The 20866-nt window shown below is 40.1% G+C and overlaps 1 protein-coding gene across 4 annotated transcripts in view; it reads left to right on the top strand.

Annotated features, from left to right (window-relative positions):
* Positions 1–17985, top strand: part of ZMYM2 (zinc finger MYM-type containing 2) — a 61437-nt gene extending 43452 nt beyond the window's left edge. For 2 of the 4 annotated variants that reach the window (XM_065902360.1, XM_065902357.1), the window contains 13 exons: positions 3322–3487; positions 4598–4632; positions 7134–7263; positions 7962–8077; positions 8612–8777; positions 9841–9966; positions 10762–10856; positions 12041–12209; positions 12468–12619; positions 14837–14951; positions 15574–15825; positions 16113–16233; positions 17322–17985. In XM_065902360.1, the coding sequence (XP_065758432.1) occupies positions 3322–3487; positions 4598–4632; positions 7134–7263; positions 7962–8077; positions 8612–8777; positions 9841–9966; positions 10762–10856; positions 12041–12209; positions 12468–12619; positions 14837–14951; positions 15574–15825; positions 16113–16233; positions 17322–17514 (1836 nt within the window). In that variant the 3' untranslated portion in view covers positions 17515–17985. The remainder of the gene's footprint in view (positions 1–3321; positions 3488–4597; positions 4633–7133; positions 7264–7961; positions 8078–8611; positions 8778–9840; positions 9967–10761; positions 10857–12040; positions 12210–12467; positions 12620–14836; positions 14952–15573; positions 15826–16112; positions 16234–17321) is intronic. The other 2 variants (XM_065902358.1, XM_065902359.1) reach the window with 2 other exon arrangements.
* Positions 17986–20866: the final 2881 nt, after the last annotated feature.

Genomic DNA, 20866 nt, shown 5'->3' with positions numbered 1-20866 from the left:
GATTTAGTATTGTAATAAAATGATAGCTAGGTGTTTGATATACAGCGAAGATAACTCAAAAGTCCCATGGTGTCCCAAGAATGCTTTCCTAGTACTCTGTTTAATAGAACTAAGGAGCTTTTCTGAAACTTTCTAAAAATTGCAGATTTTTAGTACTGGTTTTGATTTGTTTTAAAAACCAGTAGGGAAGGGTGACAGTGTTAAATTCTTTAGCAAATGTCCAAATGGGTGAGTAGTGGGACTTTGAGCTGTAGTCAGATTAATACTTAGAATTTAATAAGCCTTAATTATGAAAGGATGACTGAATGAAGAATATTTTTGGGCTTCTATACTTTTCTTTTTTGTCTATAAACTGCTAGAAATATTGATTTTAAAAATTATTCATTTTTTGACATTAGATTTAGAAAGGAAGTACCTAATATTCTTGCTTTTAATGTGCTTTTGGGTATAACTGACGAATTCTTAACACTTCAATGCTTTGCATAGTACCCAGTGCCCAGTCTTTGATTTCTGCATTCTTTTTTAAAATAAATGACTATAAAATCCTCAGTTTCCATTCCGGTCATGGTTCCCCCTTAGAAAATCAGGTGTGATTGGTGAAGTAGGGAACAAGAGGGTGGAAGGTTTTAAGGATGTGGGTACATCCACCCAAACTGTCCACAACAGGTCACAGGCTTTGTCAGTGTAGTGTCTGTCCAGTGGCCTTCCCTGGCTTACTGAAGAGGGGCTCTTAGATTAGCTGAGAGGTGGGATTAAAGGTTACTGAAGAGGTGCTCCTGGATTAGTTGCGAGGGGGGATTAACATTTTTGAATTAAGAATTTAGTTTCTGCCTATTATTTAGATTGCTTGAAACAGTAACATTTTTTTCCCCTAAAAGTAATATACAATCCTCGAATTTCTACAGTGACAGGAAAACCACGAAGTGAATGATGATGCATTTGTTAAAGCAGAAACTTGTCATACTTAGTTCTTACGCTGTAGACATGTTAAGCTTTCCTAAGAGTTCCGTCTCATGAGTGGAAGACAGTGGTGTTGGTGTTGGTAGGCAATGGTCTTTCACGAGGTTTTCTATTGACCCGGGTTCCACACAGTTTACCAGGAGTTTGTTTGAGTGGCTGAGTAAGGGAGAAACAGCCCTAAGCAAGAGGCTCATAACCTCTAAAATTGTGATTTTGGTATTAAACTTCAAATTGGTATTGAATTCTGTTATTATCCTTTATCCTTAAAAAAATACATAAATATTTTGCTTCCTTTTGAAAATTAGCATTAATCTTGCTCATTTTTGGGGGGAAGTGGGGTAGAAATGTTTTAAATTTGTTTTGAATTTTCTGGAAAAAGGGAGCTTAAGGTGTTGTTAGGACAAAATTCCAAGTGTCTGTAATTATAAAATGGTGAAGTGAGTTTATTGTTCAGATTCTTTGGGTGGAATGTGCTTGGTTGTTGGCACTCGGCCTATGGAATTACTGTGTAACTGGAAATACTACTGTGTGTAAGAAGTCAGTACTTCATGTGCAAGTACTTTGTGTGCAAGTGCAAATTAATGTGGGTTTTAGGTGTTATTGAGAACCATCTTACTGCATTTCACATCTGTTAGAATTTCTGTTTCTGGTTGGCCATAGTAACTCACTTGGATTTTTCATTGTCTTTGTAATGGGTTGCCCTACAGAGAGCCTTCATTCGGATTTGTATCTCCTTTGACCCTGCATTTACTTCAGCATTGGGCCCTAGAAAGTCACTCACTGCGCTGTGAGTGGAGGGGGCAGTTGGGCCCTTGTTTCAGGTCCTTATCTTCACTTTTGCTGTGTTCTTGACATATAGCTGGTGCTTTGGCTTTTCTTTGAGTATAAAGCATAAAAGGGAAAAACCCTGGAAACCTGGAGCATGTCAGTGGTTAAAGAGCAATCTCTGCTGGTGAGAGTTTTATGTAGGGACTTTTTCATTATCACGTAAACTGAGACTTCGTTGATAGTGCTAATGTTACTGAGGTTACCTTGTAATATTACCAGTAGTATAACGTTTAAGCTCACAAATTTTTGGATGAGAGATGTGATATTGGCATCACTTAATAGTCATAACTTATACTGTACATCTTCATTCATTTAACATTTATTCAGCAGGAGAAATACCAGACCTGGAGAAATAAAAAACCCATGTTCTAACTTGGGGTATGTTTGTTATATAAGACCTGTTTACCCTCACAGTGCTTTGTTCATGTGCCAGCTAGAATTTTCATGTTTATGTATGAGACTCCCATGGAGGCAAGGAAAGGCTGACTCAGAGTAGTGAAGGGAGCTCCCTTGGGGCCGTTACCCACCGCCAAGTACTTGGCATTTATTGCTTTGTCACAACTTCTAACTTGATGGCTAAACTAAAGGGTAATTTCTTAAATTACAGTAATTTATTTCTACTATAATTAGATAAGAACTAAATTATGAAAACTATTATCTTTAAAATTATTTATACCTTTTGGTCTCCTCATTGATCAGGGTATTAAGAAACAGTGAAAATGGACAAAATCTAGGCAGAATGGAATCTAAAAATTCTGTCCCTAGGTTAATTGATCGACCGTCAAAAGTACACTTGTTTATGTATGAATTCTAGTTGGTTTTATTTTGCTTATTAAGTTGTAGACTAGTTAGGACTGATTGTTTTCCTAGATGTAGTTCAAATTTGTGGTCTTAAAATTTAATTGGTTTTTAATTAATTAAACATTGAGTGTTTTAAAACAAAAAGTTGAAGTTCTAGGTGTTAAAACTGTATTTATGAAAGCCCTTCAGATTTATTAAACTGTTGAAACAAAACACTTCAAAATAACATCCATTAATTTTCTTAGCATAAGCGCTGGCTTCAAAATTATTGTGGCCTGTACTGTTGTATAAATTGGTCTGTTACGAGTCAGTTGATCCTGGTAAGTCTATTCACTAATCAGAGATTTCCAGTGTAGTGTGACTGTGGGCTACTTGGACCTGTGTATCAGTGTGGCTCTCGGTTATCTCATAATGTTAAATCTCACTGGACCAGCCTGGTCCACCATTGTGCACTTGTTTTGGTTATCCTATCTTTGTAATGCTGGTCTTTGACTTCTGGTAAGTGTAGAAAGGGGTTTTGACAATTAGCTAAACTACTACTTTTACAATTTTTGTGGATTTTACTCTTATGATTTATAGTACTGTTTTATTTTTTCTTTATTAGACATTGTTTTGTCACATTTGGCAATAATCACTGAAATGCTAGAACTCTTATAAAACTCATGTCTTGTAAAACATGTCTGGCTTTGTAAACCTCCTGGGAGATACTGACCCCTTCCTTGTTTCATTAAGGCTGCCAGGTGTGACTGCTGTAAGTCTCAAGGAGCCCTTCGGGAGAGGGTGCAGTGGCGTGGCGAGATGAAGCACTTCTGTGACCAGCACTGCCTGTTACGCTTCTACTGCCAGCAGAGCGAGCCCAACATGACGACCCAACGGGGACCCGAGAACTTACACTATGGTAAGGGTCCCTTCAGGTAGTGACCTGAAAAGCCTGCTGAGCAGACCTGGATTCAGGGTGGTGGTAATGAACAGTTAATTTCAGGGTTAGTTTAACATCTGCGTCTGTGGTTTCTCCAGGTGAAAGTGCCTGCAGTGACGTTTTGCATTTTGTTTTTTTACTCTTAAAAATTTAATGGTAGTTGATAAAAATAGAGTCTAGTTGGGGTGGAGAGAATCTAAACAGAATTATAACAAAAATTGTTTAAAAAAATATCATCTGCCTTGAATAGATAATGAAGTTTTGGTACATATATGCAATAGAATATTACTCATCCATAAAAAGGAATGCATTTGAGTCAGTTCTAGAGAAGTAGATGAACCTAGAACCTGTTATACAGAGTCAAGTAAGTCAGAAAGAGAAAAACAAATACCGTATAATAATACTCATATATGGGATCAGTAAATAAGGTACTGGTGAACCTGTTTGCAGGGCAGGAATAGAGATGTAGACACAGAACAGACTCTGCACACAGCGTAGGAGGGAGAGGGTGTGACAAATGCGAGAGTAGCATTGAAAACGTGACTGTGTGTAAGATAAACAGCTAGTAGGAAGTTGCTGTATAGCACAAGGAGTCCACCCAGCTTCTCTAACAACCTAGAGGCATGGGGGTGGGTGGGCAGGAGGTTCAGGAGAGAGGGCATGTATGTATACACTTATGGCTAATGTATGGTAGAAACCAACGCAACATTGTAAAGCAATTACCTTCCAATTAAAAAAAATTTGTCTGCCTGTTCATTTGCAATTTAAATGGAAACCTTTTTCAGCAAATTGTACGCACTCCAGGGTCGATAGGACAAACAGCAAGAACCCTTTAGAAGATGTGACTTATTTAAGAGTTAAATCTAAGAAAATAGTATTGCTCCCAAAGCAGTATATACTTTCTAATGGGACGAAAAGGGGAAAGAGTTAATTCCACTACTTAGCTCTGTATTTCAGCTCTCAGAAGAATATGAAATATTTCCATCAGTGACTATTTCAAAAAAATCCATAAAAATTAATGAGAAATACGGATTTAGAAAATCCTGAAGAAAGTGATATTTGTCTTATTTTAAATTTGTTTGTTTTTAGATCAGGGTTGTCAGACGTCCCGAACCAAAATGACAGTAAGTATTGCTTAAGTAAAGTGCTAAAGACTGATTTTATAATGTGGGCATAAAAAGTAATTAGTCCATTTTAATCTGACTATAATAATAAAAGATTTTTTTTACTTACCTGTTGAGATGGTTGAAGTATTCATATTCTGTTGAATTACCCAAAATAAAAACAGGTCTTTTTCTGCCTGCTGAGGGACACAAAGGTGGATTAGTTGTGACCCTCACCCACGTCGGGCGAGATGACACATGAATACTCATGTCCCTGGGCAAGAGTAGTGGAGCGTTTGCAGTGGGCGAGCGTGTGTGGTCCAGCGGCTGTGACAGAGCTTCTGAACAGCCAAGCAGAAGGTTGCCAGTGGACGACGATGAGCCGGAGGAATGTGGTGTGCAGAGGTGTGCACGTTTGTCCAGACTGCCCCCTGAGGCCAAGCTTGGAGGGGCCTGAGGTGGAGTCCTGGGGAGCCGGGGCAGGGTGGGCCAGCCAGTGCCCCTCAGACAGGATGGGGGTCTGTGCTGGGGGCCAGGACAGCACAGTCAGTGGAATCGTCCCATGCTCACCAGGCACTTGGTCCATGCTGAGGAGTGTACAGATGGTTGCTTCCTGTTGGTCCTCTTCATGCAGCCATAAGGCAACTCCCAAGCTTGTTTCCAAGCTTTTGACCAAGGTTTCAAGACACCCCTTCACCTGCACGGAGGAGAATGAATACTTGTCTCTTCCAGCAGCCATGAGACCTCGTCACGGGAAGATGGGAGGACGGAGGGGGTGTGGCTTGGGGGGAGCCGAACCTCTGCATCGTCACTCTCCACCATCCGGAGTTCTCCCCACCTAGTCCTGTGAGCTCTGGGAGCCTTAGTTCCCTGCTGAGGAGTGTTGGAGGATAAGAGCTCAGCTGTGTAGTTGGGGGCGAGTCACTTCATGGTTGTCTGTGTGACTTTGCCCTTGTTTGTAAGTGGGGCTTTGCTCCTTGCAGTGGAACCTCCTCAGGGTCATTACAAAGAGCGCTGAGACAGAGGCCTGCATCAGGGAACTGCTGGGGCCCTGACTTCAGAGCTCTTTGCTCTGTCACCTCTCCCAGCCATGCATTGTCTGAGCCTCAGTTGCCTCATCTGTAAAACGGGAGGAGAAAACACCTGCTGCCCATGTGGTGCTGAGAGGGTTAGAGGGCTCCTGTCATAAGGTGCAGCAAGGGTGCTGTGCATGGAGTCCTGCCCGTGGGAGCTGTTGTATATAACAGGAGCTGTAGCCGGAAGGACGGCGTGCCAGCAATAGCACGAGTTTCTCAGACTTCTGGGGCTTCCAGCAGACCCAGGACCTAGTGCGGGCCTCTTTCTGCTTCCTCTTCCTGTCTTGCCATGTGTCCTCATGGGAGGGGATGGGCTGCGGGGGCCCTTCGGTGACGGTTCCAAGCCCATTCATGACCTCATCACCTTCCAAAGGCCACGCCTTCAGGTGCCATCCAGTTGGGGTTCCATCTTGGTGTGAAGTTTAGGGGACACAGACACCCAGTCCTGCAGCATTCAGGAGGTGTGGTGGCTGTCGTCATTGTAGTCTTCATTATTGGGGGTCCTTCAGCATTCGTTTTCAATAGGTATAGACCTCGCCTGTTGACTAGCAGGAAAGGAAGGAACTTTTACCAGGTGATCGGGTTTAGTTGACATGGTGCCCTGTTTGCAGAGTGACAGGAGTCGAGCACGGGTGACCAGGACGTCTTTGACTTTGACCCCTGGTTCATAAGGGGCTTCAAGAGCATTTCTCTGTTCAGACCCAACTTGCCTGGGTTTGATGCCCACATTTTTTCTGTCGCTTTCCCCATAGCACCTTTGTGTCTGCCCTTAGGGACAGGGCTTCAGCTTCCTTTACAGTGTGTGTGCGTGTGTTTGTGTGTGTGTGTGTGCATGTGTGTGTGATGTGAACAGGTGAACAGGGTGAAGCATCTGACAGACTGTTGAGATACGTTTCTAAAATTACCCTGAAACACACAGCTTAAGGTTTGATAGCATTTATGGTAATTCTTTTCATCATTTTTCTTTTCAGAGTTAGTACCACATTAACAGTTTATGCAGTAGAAAAAGCCAGAGTATCAGAAAGCCATAATAATCTCAAGAATTTTTCTCTTTCTCAAAAAGAGCCTTATTATTTTAAAATACTGGGTTAACAATCTTGCTTTTTCATTTAGGAGTGAGACTTGTCTCATATTTTTTAAAATTTTGCTGTGGGGACTTACCTGGCAGTCCAGTAGCTAAGACCCCACACTTCCAATGGGGTGGGCACAGGTTCACACCCTGGTGGAGAGCTAAGACCCCACACGCTGCGGGACCAGACGGTGTGCTGTGGTGGCTTGATGAGCAGATCTGTAGAGGGGTAATTACTGCGTTTTGCCGATAGTTGGGGTAGGTTCACATTGGTTCCATGTGTGTTCCCTCCCCTGGAACACACTGGATATTTTTTAATAGCAAAAGCAGTAAAAATTCGAGGCAGAAATAAAATGTCTCTCTTTGCTTCTCTGTAGGGCTCAGCACCACCCCCTTCTCCGACCCCCAACAAGGAGATGAAGAACAAGGCGGTTCTGTGCAAACCTTTGACTATGACCAAGGCGACCTACTGCAAACCCCACATGCAGAGCAAGTCCTGTCAGACAGGTGACCCAGGCCCTGCCCTTGAGTGACATCTGTAATCTTTTCAGCAGTGGCTGCAGAATAGACTTGTTGGGTGGTTTTGTCACTTTCTGTTGATTTTGCTTCTCTGGTTCTAGACATGCCTTCAGAATACAGCATATCATTTACAGTCATTAATAAAGATCAGTCTCTACAAAGGCGTGCGAGTTTATGTCGCCAGTGATCTAGTTTCCTTGGGGGCCAGGGCTCACTGAAGTTAAGTGAGCTCCTCTGAGGAAACCATCTCTTTGAGTGTGATCTGTAACCATAACTATTCTGTTTCCTTGTCAGAGTGAGTTGAAATCATTCAAACCTGTATTTTCACCAAATTTAAATGTTAGCTGTATTCTGTGGTTTAAGTAAACCTTTTTGAGGGGAGTGTGCCGGGGTGTCTGGAACCATACTATATTTCAAAAGATGTTTTCTTTTTTAAAAAACAAATCTAGGGACTTCCCTGTGGTCCAGGGGTTAGGACTCCCCACTTCCACTGAAGAAGCTAAGATTCCCACATGCAGTGCTTTCTATAAGTTAGAACGGCTACTACATTCAGTTTTGTTGTTTTTAACTTAACTAATTTTGTGAAAACTGGGCATTTTTTTTAAATGGGTACCCAGGGCATTCTGAGCAGCTGGGTGGGTGGCGGTTGAGGCTGGTTGCTTCCTGACTGCCTTCTGTGTCCCCAGATGGCGACTGGAGGACGGAGTACGTGCCTGTGCCCATCCCCGTGCCCGTGTACGTCCCAGTACCCATGCACATGTACAGCCAGAGCATCCCCGTGCCCACCACCGTGCCTGTGCCCGTAAGTCACACTGCAGGGCTTCCCTGCCCCCTGCCAAACGTGTGGGCTCAAGGGGCAAGGATGAGGCTTGGCTGCTTCTGACCTTCACTTGGGTCTGGTGGAAGCTCTGCCAAGGGTTACTCTGTGTTTAATTAGGTATTAGGTAAATAGTTCCAACCGATGTCTGTGTCTGCTTTACCTATACTGTGTTTTGTATTCAATTTTGTTTTAGAAGAAAGGAAGATTTGTGAGCCAGAAGGTTCACACATGGTATGGAGCCACATATAGATGTCATCACGTGCACTGCTGGGTCCCTGTGTCAGGGTGTGGCTGCTGGAGGCCCCTGGCGATGGAAATACCTCAGAAATTAATTTTTACTTAAAAAAGTAGCTGTTTGTGTTTGGGGCTTCCCTTGTGACAGTTAACATACAAGTTCTTTCCAAAGCTTCTAACAAATCTTGTATTATGAAGTAGATCACATGTCAGAATAATTTTTAATTTGGAAAAATACCTTGTAAGCAAGTGAACCTGATGATAGGTCCTCTGTTACCTTAGGTGCCAGTCCCTGTGTTTCTGCCTGCCCCCCTGGACAGTGGTGAGAAGACTGCTGTAGCTGAAGAGCTGAAAAGCACAGTTTCTTCAGATGCCCTGGGTACAGAACTGCTGACCGTGACGGACATGACTGAGGATGAGGGGAAGGTGGAAGGCGCCGACCTCCACAGTGAGCTCCCCACTGCCTGGGGTGGGCAGAGCGGGTGGGGGTCTGGGCTGGCCCCTCACTGAACTTCAGCCTGGGGGGATGTGGGGGACGCACTGCTGCAGAGGTGATTACGGGTTGAGACCCACGTCAGATCTGCAGTTGCTCTGAGATGCCAAACCCAGCAATTCATAACCTATTTCAAATGGTCCCTGTTTTAATGGTTGACAAGATTTGGTTTTTAAAATCAAATCTAAATTAATGCTTGTTTCAGTGGGTGAGCTCAGACACAAAACTGACTTGTCGGAGGTTTTATAAAGATCCCAACTAGTATTTTATGATGGTTATCCCCAGTTTTGTTTTATTCATTTATAGTAAGAAAGTAAGTTGCATTATTTAAACCAGGGCTTGTGTTAGGGCAGTGCTGGCCAGATGGGGTAGCTGGACGCGTGTGTGCTGGACGCTTCTGTGTCTGAGCACGTTTCTCCACCTTTGTCCTCCTGTTCCCCTCACCCAGAGCGCAGCGCTGTGTCAGCATGAATCCCTCCTAGAAAGGCTGTTATTTTGTGCAACTTTTGTTCCCAGTGTGCGCATGTCTGTTTCCCACTGCACCCTGAACTCAGTAAGATGCTTTTCTCAGTGGGTTTCAGTACGAAAGTGTTTAAAACAACTGATCAAAACATTAGAAGGCAGTTGTAAATAAGCATATATTGAATGATGTGGAAAACCTAGGTCACAATTCAAAAAGAATGTTGAAAATTGCAATTGTCTGTGCTCATAAGTTTATTTTTGACCAGAGATTGCTCTTAGCAATTCTCTACAGAGTTGTTTACTCTTAAAACATGCTTTTTCTCTTTGTAGAGGCGCAGTGAAAACTTACAGGATTGAAAGTTTTTGTGTATTCATGATTGTCTAATTCAAAGCTTATAGTAGCTTACATTTGAAAGTAGCTGCATGCTCTTTTCTTTTGTGATAAATTAAAGATTCTTGTTTTGAATTTATAATTAAGTAGCTTTTCCCAGAGTAAATATCAGTATTGTTACAGTTTTCTGTTTTGATTTCTGATGATACTACGGCTTGATTACAGGTGTCATTATTGAAACGGACATAATTGGTTCTGACCTCTTAAAGAGTGCTGAGCCTGAGACCCAGTCCAGCATGCCCGATGTGCCATATGAGCCAGACTTGGATATTGAAATAGACTTTCCCAGAGGTACTAAGCGTGCAGTTTTGCTCTTAAGAGTATGAAGTGTGTTTCTAGACTTGAGCTTTGGGGTCATCATTGTGGTTATGAAACAATCTCATGTTCATGTCATTGCCTGTACTGTTATTTGTCTTTTTCATGCAAATAAAACTCAGCAGTTTTCTTCCAAAAGGAAGCGCGTGTTGAATTGTAGGAGCTTAATTAACAGGATTTCCCAGAGCCTTAAAAACCTTAAAACTATTTCATTATAGGAACTTTTGGAGATAAAGAGTAAAGAAGTGTTGGCATCTTTTTAAAAATTTAAATAAAATAGTATTTTTCTTAAAACCTTTTTGAAAATTAAGTTAACCTTCACAGGGAATGAAGATGTTTTTAGGTCTTTCGTTGTAAAAGAAGTGTGTTCTGTTTTTCATTCTTTTCTTAATCTACTTACAGCCAGTAAGTGTACTGAACGCGATGTAAAGTGTTTAACTTCGGAAAAGATGTAATAGGTTGAAACAGATTTGTGATGAGATTATGTAGATCTTATAATTGAAATTCAGGTTTTAGTAATTTTTCTATCACACATTCCATGGAATTCCATGTTGATGTGCATTATATATTTGTTTTAAGAGTCTGAACAGATGTTATCAGATCTCATAGATCAGGTTAGGTAGAGAAATGGTTGGTTCTCCAGCCAGCACAGGCTGCCCTGTGCGTGGTATTGTGCAGAGTCAGGGATTGGTCCTTTTGTTGGTTGAGTTTATGTGACGCAAGCCTGTGCTATTATGTTTGGAGTGAAAGTTCTTCTGATTTGATTGTCAGCTGCTGAGGAGCTTGATATGGAAAATGAGTTTTTATTACCACCTGTTTTTGGAGAAGAATATGAGGAACAGCCTAGACCTCGATCTAAAAAAAAGGTATGAATCGTGATGGTGTTCTTATACTCACATCACATCTGTGTGAGTAGTGAGTTTCAGTTGTACACCATAATGTGGGAAGGTACTTCCTCTTCCAGGATTAAAATGGCTTAAAGGTAAAGTTTTTATTACTTCATTTCTAAGTAAAGGATCTCCTGTTATAGTTGTAACTTCATAGAAGAGGGAATATCATTGCAATTTAGCTTTTATTTTTTATTTTTGTCTTGAGTAAAGGCTTGACATACTTTCTACAAAAGTAAATTCACTACTTTTACAGCAGTTGATGCTGTTTTTCCCCCTGTGACTTTTGGTGAAGTTTAGGTTCACAGTTGGTTATGTCTGGTCTCTGTGAAACCTTCCAGCACATAGGAAGATGGGCTGGACAGTTCAGTCATTCAGGACTCTCAGGCCTAAACAAACGAACAGGTATCATTATTCTGAATGTTTTATTAACAACTTTCTGTATTTCTGGTTTCCAACATAAAGCAAGATCTAAATAAAAGAAACATATGACTTTCACAAATTTCTCCATAAAGAAAAGAAAAATTGAAAGAAGAGCGAGGCCTGTGGTAGAATGAAATGGGACTTGTACTTGACACCATGCACAGAGTGAATCAGAGACCTGGATGTAAGAACTAGAACTCTGGGAAGAAAACAGAGGCCTAAATCTTGTTTAACTTGTGTCAGGCATAGTTTCTTGGATCTGACACTAAAAGCTCAGGAATAAGAGGGAAGATAGGAGAATTGGATTATATCCAAATTTCAAGTTTTTGTGTGGCAAACAGTACATCAGGGAAGCAGGAGGCACTGAGTTATTCCCTGAGGTGGAGTCTGGGAGAAGTTCTTTAGTTCTCTCTTACATGAATATTTGGAATCCTCTTACTTCAAATCTTTAGTTTATTATTTGTGTCTTTATTATTTCATCATCTGTCACTCTCAACTCAGAGCAAAAGTTAATATGATTTTGTTGTACAAAGTAATTTATGCAGAAATACAGCATTCCTGGAGAAAGATTTCATGCTATAGGTAGCTGTTCTCAAATCAGAAGTTCCAGTCAGCTCTCTATAATATGCATTTGTTGAGAGATGGCTTACATAAGATAAATAGAGATAAATAGATCAAATAGATCATGAGATAAATAGGCTTAAGGAAGAGAAGATGTGACTATGGTGTTTCATGACCAGGGCACCAAGAGGAAGGCGGTGTCAGGCTACCAGTCTCACGACGACAGCTCTGACAATTCCGAGTGCAGCTTCCCTTTCAAGTATGCGTATGGGGTCAATGCCTGGAGACACTGGGTCCGGACGAGGCGGCTCGAGGAAGACCTTCTGGTGTTAGACGGGCTGACACCTCGTAAGTGCTCTGGTTTTGTCTTCACTGGTTCCTGTTTAAAATCAGACTTTTTGTTACCCACCACCTTTGATTTTGAAAAGGATGACTGGAACTTAAAATACATCTGAATTCTTTTTTTTTTTTTTTTACACATTTGAATTCTTATAGAATAAAGTGATTTCAGAAGGTTTCTTATTCTTCAGACAAACAGCAGTTACTATTCTAACAAATAGCAATTACTTCAGATAAATAGCAATTACTTTAAATTTCTTTTCTTAGCTAAATCAGTGAAGTTGAAAGAGGATCTGCTCTCTCACACCACGGCTGAGCTGGACTATGGCCTGGCCCACTTTGTCAATGAGATCCGAAGGCCCAATGGGGAGAACTATGCACCCGATAGCATCTACTATCTCTGCCTTGGAATTCAGGAGGTCAGTAATTCCACAGCTCTGAAATACAATGTTGTAAAGGAAGGTTGTTATGGCAGTTCTTCTCGAGAAAAATGTTTTGCTTCAAAGATGTAACAAGGGTTTATTGGCTTATCAAGCAAGGCAGAAATAATGTACTTGAAATAGGGTTGTTGTTGTTCAGTTGCTAAGTTGTGTCCCACTCTTTTCAACCTTGTGCACTGCAGCACGCCAGGGTCCCTTGTCCTTCAGTATTTCTCGGAGTTTTCTCAAATTCATGTCCATTCAGTCAGTGTTGCTATCTAACCATCTCATCCTCTGCCATTCTCTTCTCCTTTTGCCCTCAGTGTTTCCCAACATCAGGGTCTTTTCCAGTGAGTCAGCTCTTTGCATCAGGTGGCCAAAGTATTGGAGCTTCAGCTTCAGCATCAATCCTTTCAATGAATATTCAAGGTTGAGTTCCTTTAGGATTGACTGGTTTGATCTCCTTGCAGTCCAAGGGACTCTCAAGAGTCTTCTCCAGCACAATTCCAAAGCATCAGTTCTTCGGCTTTCAGCCTTCTTTATGGTCCAACTCTCATATCCGTACATGACTATTAGAAAAACCATAACTTTGTTGGCAAAGTGATGTCTCTGCGTTTTAATAGGCTATCTAGGTTTGTTGTAGCTTTCCATCTAAGAAACAAGTGTTTTTTAATTTCATGGCTGCAGTCACTGTCCATAGTAATTTTGGAGCCCAAGAAAATAAAATCTTGTCACTGCTTTCACTTTTCCCCCTTCTGTTTTGCCATAAGGTGATGGGACCAGATGCCGTGATCTTAGTTTTTTGTATGGTGAGTTTCAAGACAGCTTTTTCTCTCTACTCTTTCACCCTCATTAAGAGGCTGTTTAATTCCTCTTCACTTTCTGACATATAGTAGTATCATCTGAGGTTGTTGATATTTCTCCCGGCAATCTTAATTCCAGCTTGTGATTTATCCAGCCTGGCATTTCACATGATGTACTCTGCATATGATTTACATAAGCAGGGTGACAATATATATAGCCTTGATGTACTCCTTCCCCAGTTTTGAACCAGTCAGGTGTTCCATGTCCAGTTTTAATTGTTGCTTCTTGACCCCCATACAGGTTTCTTAGGAGACAAGTAAGGTGGTCTGGTATTCCCATCTCTTTCAGAATTTTCCAGTTTGTTGTGATCCACATGATCAAAGGCTTTGATGTAGTCAGTGAAGCAGAAGTAGATGTTTTTCTGGAATTCCCTTGCTTTTTCTGTGATCTAATGAACGGTGGCAATTTGCTCTCTGGTTACTCTGCCTCTTCGGAACCTACCTTGTACATCTGGAAGTTCTTGGTTCACATTCTGTTGAAGCTTAGCTTGAAGGATTTTGAGTATAACCTTGCTAGCATGTGAAATGAGAGCAGTTGTATGGTAGTTTGAACATTCTTTGGCATTGCCCTTCTTTGGGATTGGAATGAAAACTGACCTTTTTGAAAATACTAGGGAATTGTAAAGGATTTTCTTAGCTGCTCTGCATACAGTTTTGGTTACATTTACCTCCACCATTGGTTTATTTTTTATGCATCTTCATGATTTCCAATGGATTTACAACATGCATCTTCAGTGACTCATTTTCGCCCTCCATGTCTTCGTGCCCTGTTATACACATGACACTCTCATGGTCTTGGTTCCCACCTCCCAGGCTTTGTGCTCTTGTCACATGTTTCCCTTATACTTTATTTTTACTCATTGGAGGTGGACTTTGGTGTTTACATCATTCTTTAACAACCTTCACTGTTAAGGATTGTCATAGGAGGTGATAAGATTCATAAGTTTGCACTGACTTGAGAATGGAGTACAGAGAGCCTCTCGGACCGCTCGGTGAGGCCGTCACAGGTATGGGAAGCCAACTCCTGCCCCAAGCCTCACCCTTCATCCCCTGGGCCCTGCATGTAGCAGTGGAGCCACCTGCTCTGTTCTTACCTGACAGACTAAAGGCTCTCATCCTCTTACCTCCTGAGCTCTTAGGTGTGTACCTTAGCTTGCAGTGTTTTCAGGAACAGATTAATTGGTAACTTACGTTTCTTTCGTTTCCTAAGTATATAGATAAAGATAATTTGCCGTGTTATAAGTGTGCTAATGGAGAGACATAAGGTGTTTATTTTTTTCTTAGGAAATAAAAGAGTATAAGTGATATACAATTAGTTGATTTTCCTTCAAGGTTTTTTTTTTTTTTTTAATAGTACTTGTGTGGTAGTAATCGAAAAGACAACATATTTATTGATCCAGGATACCAGACATTTGAGCAAGAATTGAATAAGATACTCCGAAGTTGGCAACCAAGCATACTTCCAGACGGTAATGCTCTTTTAAATACAATGTCAATGACTTTCTGCTGGGATCTCCTTGTTTTTATAGAAAGTGTGGCTAAAAATAAGAAATAATTTAAATTACAGAATACTTATTCATGAATGCATCAGATTGTCCTTTGTTGAATTAGAACTGAATGTGATTGATAACTAGTGTTTATGAAGAACTTTGTAATAAATGTGACTCAATTTCTCTGGAATAAGAAAGAAACTGGATGTTTTGTTTCTTAAGCCCTTTAGTAGAGATTCTGATATAAATTTTTCTTAGAAACCTGTTTTAGATATATAAAGAAAGCTTGTTTGAATGGAAATGACCTGTTTTTTTCCAGGATTTCTTCAGATTTAAATCCCCTTCTGACCACAGTCTGCTCGTCACCTGGAAGACCAGGAGCAGACCCCAGGCCTGGCCCCAGGGTCTAGTTGTGTAGTATGTTGTGGTTCTGGCTCTGTGTTGTTTCGGAGCCGCGTAGGGGATGCTGAAATTCATTCTAGTTGCCCTGGAGTGAATGGAGGATTGGATTAGGTTTGTTCTTGAATTAACTATCTGTTCCTAGACAGTTACAGGAAAACTGTTTATTGTAATTCTTTAAAAATATTTCTCTCTATTTAAGGGTCAATATTTTCTCGAGTTGAAGAAGATTATCTCTGGAGGATAAAACAGCTAGGATCACACTCTCCAGTAGCTCTTCTGAACACCCTGTTCTACTTTAACACTAAGTATTTTGGCCTGAAAACAGTGGAACAGCACTTACGGCTTTCCTTTGGCACTGTGTTTAGGCACTGGAAAAAAAACCCTTTAACCATGGAAAATAAAGCCTGTCTTCGGTACCAAGTGTCTTCCTTGTGCGGAACAGATAGTGAAGGTAGTGTAACCGGTCTCGTTTGGGATTAGCTGTGGCAGGGATAGCTGCTTCTTGCCTGACCAGAGGCCATATGGGTCCCCTGTTAAGAACTCAAGGACTGTCGCTTCCATAAGATAAGACAGCCCAGGTCGTGTTAAAATTAGGAATTACCAGAAGCCACAGCTTCTGGCTCTGAGCACAACCCGTCCCGTCCTTTGGTGTAAGAGCAGTGGGAATGAACGCAGTGAGTCGGGTCACCTTTCTTGAAGGCTGGTCGTAGAGAGTTTATGTGATTTTTATTTCTTAAGATAAAATTACTACTGGAAAAAGAAAACATGAAGATGATGAGCCAGTATTTGAACAAATTGAAAATACAGCCAATCCTTCTAGATGTCCTGTGAAAATGTTTGAATGCTACTTGTCTAAGAGGTGAGTGTTTATGATACTTGATTTTTTTTTTTTTTTTAATTCTACCACTTTATTACTACCAACCCATCTCCCTCCACCCTCGTATACACATGCTCAGTCATGTAACCCCATGAACTGCAGCCCGCCAGGCTCCTCTGTCCATGGACTTTTCCAGGCAAGAATACTGGAGTGGGTTGCTATGATACTTGATTTTTTTAAATGGTAGTAACAGTTAGGTGCTGTGAATTTATCATTACCAAGAGGTGACTTTTTTTTCATTGATCCTTTTTAAAATTTTTCTCTTTTCTTACTTCAATTATAATATTTTTAGTCCTGTTATTATAAAGCACCCAGCTTGTATCTCCTAAGCATATGTTAAGAAATTGCTCTCTACTAAGGAAATTATTGCTATTGTAAAGGGTCAGACAGTAAACACTGTAAGGTTTGGGACTTTGAGTCTCTCTTGCAGCCAGTGAAATTTTTAGAGATCACAAATTATTTTATGCTTGTTCATTATTTTATATATGCACTCTCTAATTTTTAAAAGGTAAACATGAACTCAGACATGTATTTTCTTAGGTAATCAGTTTTATAAACTGTCCCCAGGTTAGCTGTCAAGAACCATAAAAACAGTAATGTCACCTCTAGGATGATTATTTTTATTAATTAGTATTTCAGGTGGTTTTGGGTAGCCCTGTGTGGCTACACCAGTATTTGGATCTTTCAGTCATATTTTATTCTGTCTCTGGAACTGGGATGAATCTTGAAGAATTATAATTGGCAGTGCTTTACTTGTTTAATGGCAGTATTAAAATAAGATTAAAAATAATGTTTCTATCAATGGTGTCTTGGATTTGGTGAAATACAGAATTTATTTATTTATTTATTTTTGAAATACAGAATTTAAATTATGGTGGGAAAATAATCTTATTATAGAAATTAACTTTCAGAATGTCTCAAGTGATAGAATGTTTAATGTAGTTAATCATGCATGTGGTCTGCCCATGTAATGTGGCAATGGTAGCAGAGTTATTCTTGAAAGAAAAAAGTAAGTTGTGAGGAATTTTGTTATATATACTGTGAAATTGACTTTCTTCTTTCTTCCAAAGTCCACAGAATCTTAATCAGAGAATGGATGTTTTTTATTTGCAACCAGAATGCTCTAGCTCTGCAGACAGCCCTGTCTGGTACTCGTCCGCCTCACTGGACCGAAACACCTTGGAAAACATGCTTGTACGGGTTCTTTTAGTAAAAGATATTTATGATAAAGACAATTATGAACTGGATGAAGACACAGACTAAAAAAAGGAAGGATTCAGAAGCAGTCGGGATAACAGCATTAGGCAGTCATGCTGCTAGATCTTCATTATGGAAACATTTCAGGTTTACTCCTCCTGTTCTGGGTTTTGTAGCAGTGCACCCACACCGGGTACTACCATGTAAATAATCTGTGAGTGAAGTTGCCATTATTCTATGTAGTGGTTTTAGGATACTTACAAATACATTCAAATTCTTTTTTTTTATTATTATTTATTTGATTAGGTATGTTTGTAACTTTTTACATTACAAAATATGAATGAGAATGTGCCATGTATAATTTTTTCTTGTAGTAAGAAACATCCATATTGCACCACTCTGCTGTTGCAAAGCTTCCTGGAAAGGGGGCTCTTCTGCTGGGTTTCTGACCAGATGGTTGTGTGTGGGGAGCACCTACTAAAAGTTTAGAACTTGCAGTGTCTTTCAGAATTTTTAAAATAAACTGTAAACTAATGGGCTGGGGTTTTTGTTTTGTTTTTCTGGGGGTTTTGTTTGTTTGATTTATGCTTTAGTTCCTAAAGCCTTACAAGCTTATGTAGAGAGATACCATCTTTTGTACCAAAAAGAGATGAGGGAACGCCATTGATCCTGGTGTGGATGCTGGTGAACTGTTACATGAGTCCATACTGCAGGCCGACCTCTCTGTTCCCTGTGTTAAAACCTTGGTGTCCTTTCCTCACTCGTGGCTTTCCGTAGCATCCCAAACAATAATTGTTTTTTATGTATACACACACAGGTACATATACACACTTGTATATATATGTGTGTGGGTGTATGTGTGTACGTTTGTGTACACGCACACATATAAAGGATGATGTTAATATGTCATAGAGACATTTTCTTTGTAAAAACATCTGATGAAAATATAAAATTCTGTTTTTTATATCAACCCTAAGTGCCCCTTCACTATATAAGCATTGGTTTTCCTCTGCCCTTGAGAACACAGATCACATTTGGGTCCCTGGATAGGACTCTGTAGCTTTAAAACTTTATTATGAGAATTTTCGTACCTGCCCTCATGCTAGGTAAAATTATGTTCAGAAATGCCACTCCTGAGACCGTCATTATGGAAAATAGTGAGTTGAAATAAGATAGGAGCCATTTCACTCTGAGGAGTAGTAGTACAATGACTGCCAGTTCAGGTGATCGGAGGGCAGAGAAGGAGACTAATGGATCAAGTGTGTCTCGAAGGAAATCACGTTCCATGTTAGATTGTTTGGCTTTTTTAATTACTTCTCATAGAAGATTGCATTAAAAAGCTTTGTACTGCTGCATGTTGATTTATCCATTCAGACCTTTTCTTTTAGAACAAGGAAGTTTACATAACATCCTACTGTCTAGACTGAGAATGTGCCAACTGTGATTATCTTGAAGAAATCCTTTGGCTTCGACTTCATAGAGCTTGAGTGTGAACACATGGTCTTGTTTCCAGTTCCTGAGTCACTAGAGTGATGTTCATTATTAAAACTGGGGGAAATTGGGCTACTTTCTACAGTGGTTAAGCAGTGTCTGTACATTCCTTAAACATTTCTCTCTTCCTTGGGATAAATGTTAGTGTTCAGAAAAAAGTCTCCTCAGTCATGATTTGGGAAATTTCACGAGTGTATTCAGCTGTATATTTAAGCAATAATTAACAGAAATATTTTTGGCATAGAAATTATAAGGTTATAACTTGTTTTATAAGTTTGAATAACATTTTTGTCCCTTAACTGGTTTTATATTTGTGGATTTGATAGTCAGATTGACAGCAAATCTGATTTTACTTAAATAGATACAGATTGCTCATTGTTTACTGAAGTAGGTAACATTTACAATAATACAAAATTTTTCTCATCCTCACCTTTTTAAGAGCTATGCCTTTAAGCACTTTTCCTATAAACACATGTTGATTAAAGGAGATGAATTCTAACCATCTTTTATTCTTTGAGCTGGTGCTGTATTCCACCTAGAGCAATAACATTTTCCTTAAATGTCACCTCATGTGTGTTTTACCAAATGCCATACATCCTGCTGTGGCCCCACTATTCATAGCACCTTGTCTTGCTATTTTCTTTCTCTTTATTGTGAAAAAGGCTTCCCCCTTTTCTCAACAGAAATGTCCACATAGTTCTGGTGTTGATACAATTGAGGATTTAGAACTTCTGTCTTTGTCTTGACTGCAGTCCAAGGACTGGTTAACTTGACTCTCAGGGGCAAAAGAAGAAAATAATCCTATTTTGTGAGGACTGTTTGTTTTGTGAAACCACTTCACCTGGAGTACACTTTGTTGCTTCCTGGACCTCCTTGGTTTGTGGTCCTACATGACCGTGAGAAAGGGGCAATGAAATGATAGTTCATTTTGCTCCTCAGTGGTTCTGATGACAGTGCCCTATAACTATAACGTTGTTGCCTTCAGATTGCTGTTGGAGATGCTCTGTTTTTCTGTTCTGAAGATTTTGCCATTTAAAATGAATGAATGAAAAAGTTTTTATTCATATTGAGAAAAGTGACTTTCCCATGCAAAATTGAATCTTCATTAACACTTTTCTTTTTATCTAGACTTCTAACTGTATTGGGTAATGTAAGATATTAAAGGACTTTTCTAGGCAAGAAACTCAACTCTTCTTTTGGCCATAACAGTACATTATTTTAAATAGTACCTAATTTTTCTCTGCTGTGTGGAGTTGTTACCAGCGGATTACACACACTGAGACAGGGAGAGGAGGCTGTGTATTGTGTTGTGCGTCACACGTCTGTTACTGCCTCCTGACGGGGTCTCATTCTGTCCTGGGCGACTGGCTTGCGGTTAGGGTGGTTGTATGCGCACCATGTTAAGGGTCACAGTGATAGAGAATTGATAACATTGTACAGTTTTGGTTTGTACTACTCTTAATACTGGTCCATTTAACCTGAAATCTTAAATGTTTTGCAGTCTCAAATCACTATAAAAATTTACACTTTTATTTTTCCAGTTATTTCCAGAATGTACTATTACACACGTATCACTTATGTTCCCAAGTGAACACTGCCTGCACGGTTATCTTGTTTCCCTCAAACAATGTGATCACGAAAGTGCGTGAAAACGTTTTTTAGAGAGTAAATTTCTTAAATTATAATACAGTTGGATTTCCCCCCTCAGTAAGCCCCATACTCATTTTTAGAGCAGTTCTTTGGATTTCAGTTATTCCATTCTGCTGTGTTGTTGTTAATGGTTTTTTCCCCCAATATTAAGTACTTTTTTTTTTTTTCCATTCCTGAGTATATAGCATGCTTGAAAATGATACCACTAACAAAATCTTACAAATTAGAATTTGATGTCCAGAACAGGTTAAAATTGTGTCAGTCTGAGTAGAAACAC

The sequence above is a fragment of the Muntiacus reevesi genome, chromosome 11, assembly GCF_963930625.1.
Source record: "Muntiacus reevesi chromosome 11, mMunRee1.1, whole genome shotgun sequence".
Taxonomy (NCBI): domain Eukaryota; kingdom Metazoa; phylum Chordata; class Mammalia; order Artiodactyla; family Cervidae; genus Muntiacus; species Muntiacus reevesi.
Note: the sequence above shows the minus strand (reverse complement) of the source record. Positions and strands in the feature narration are given on the sequence as shown.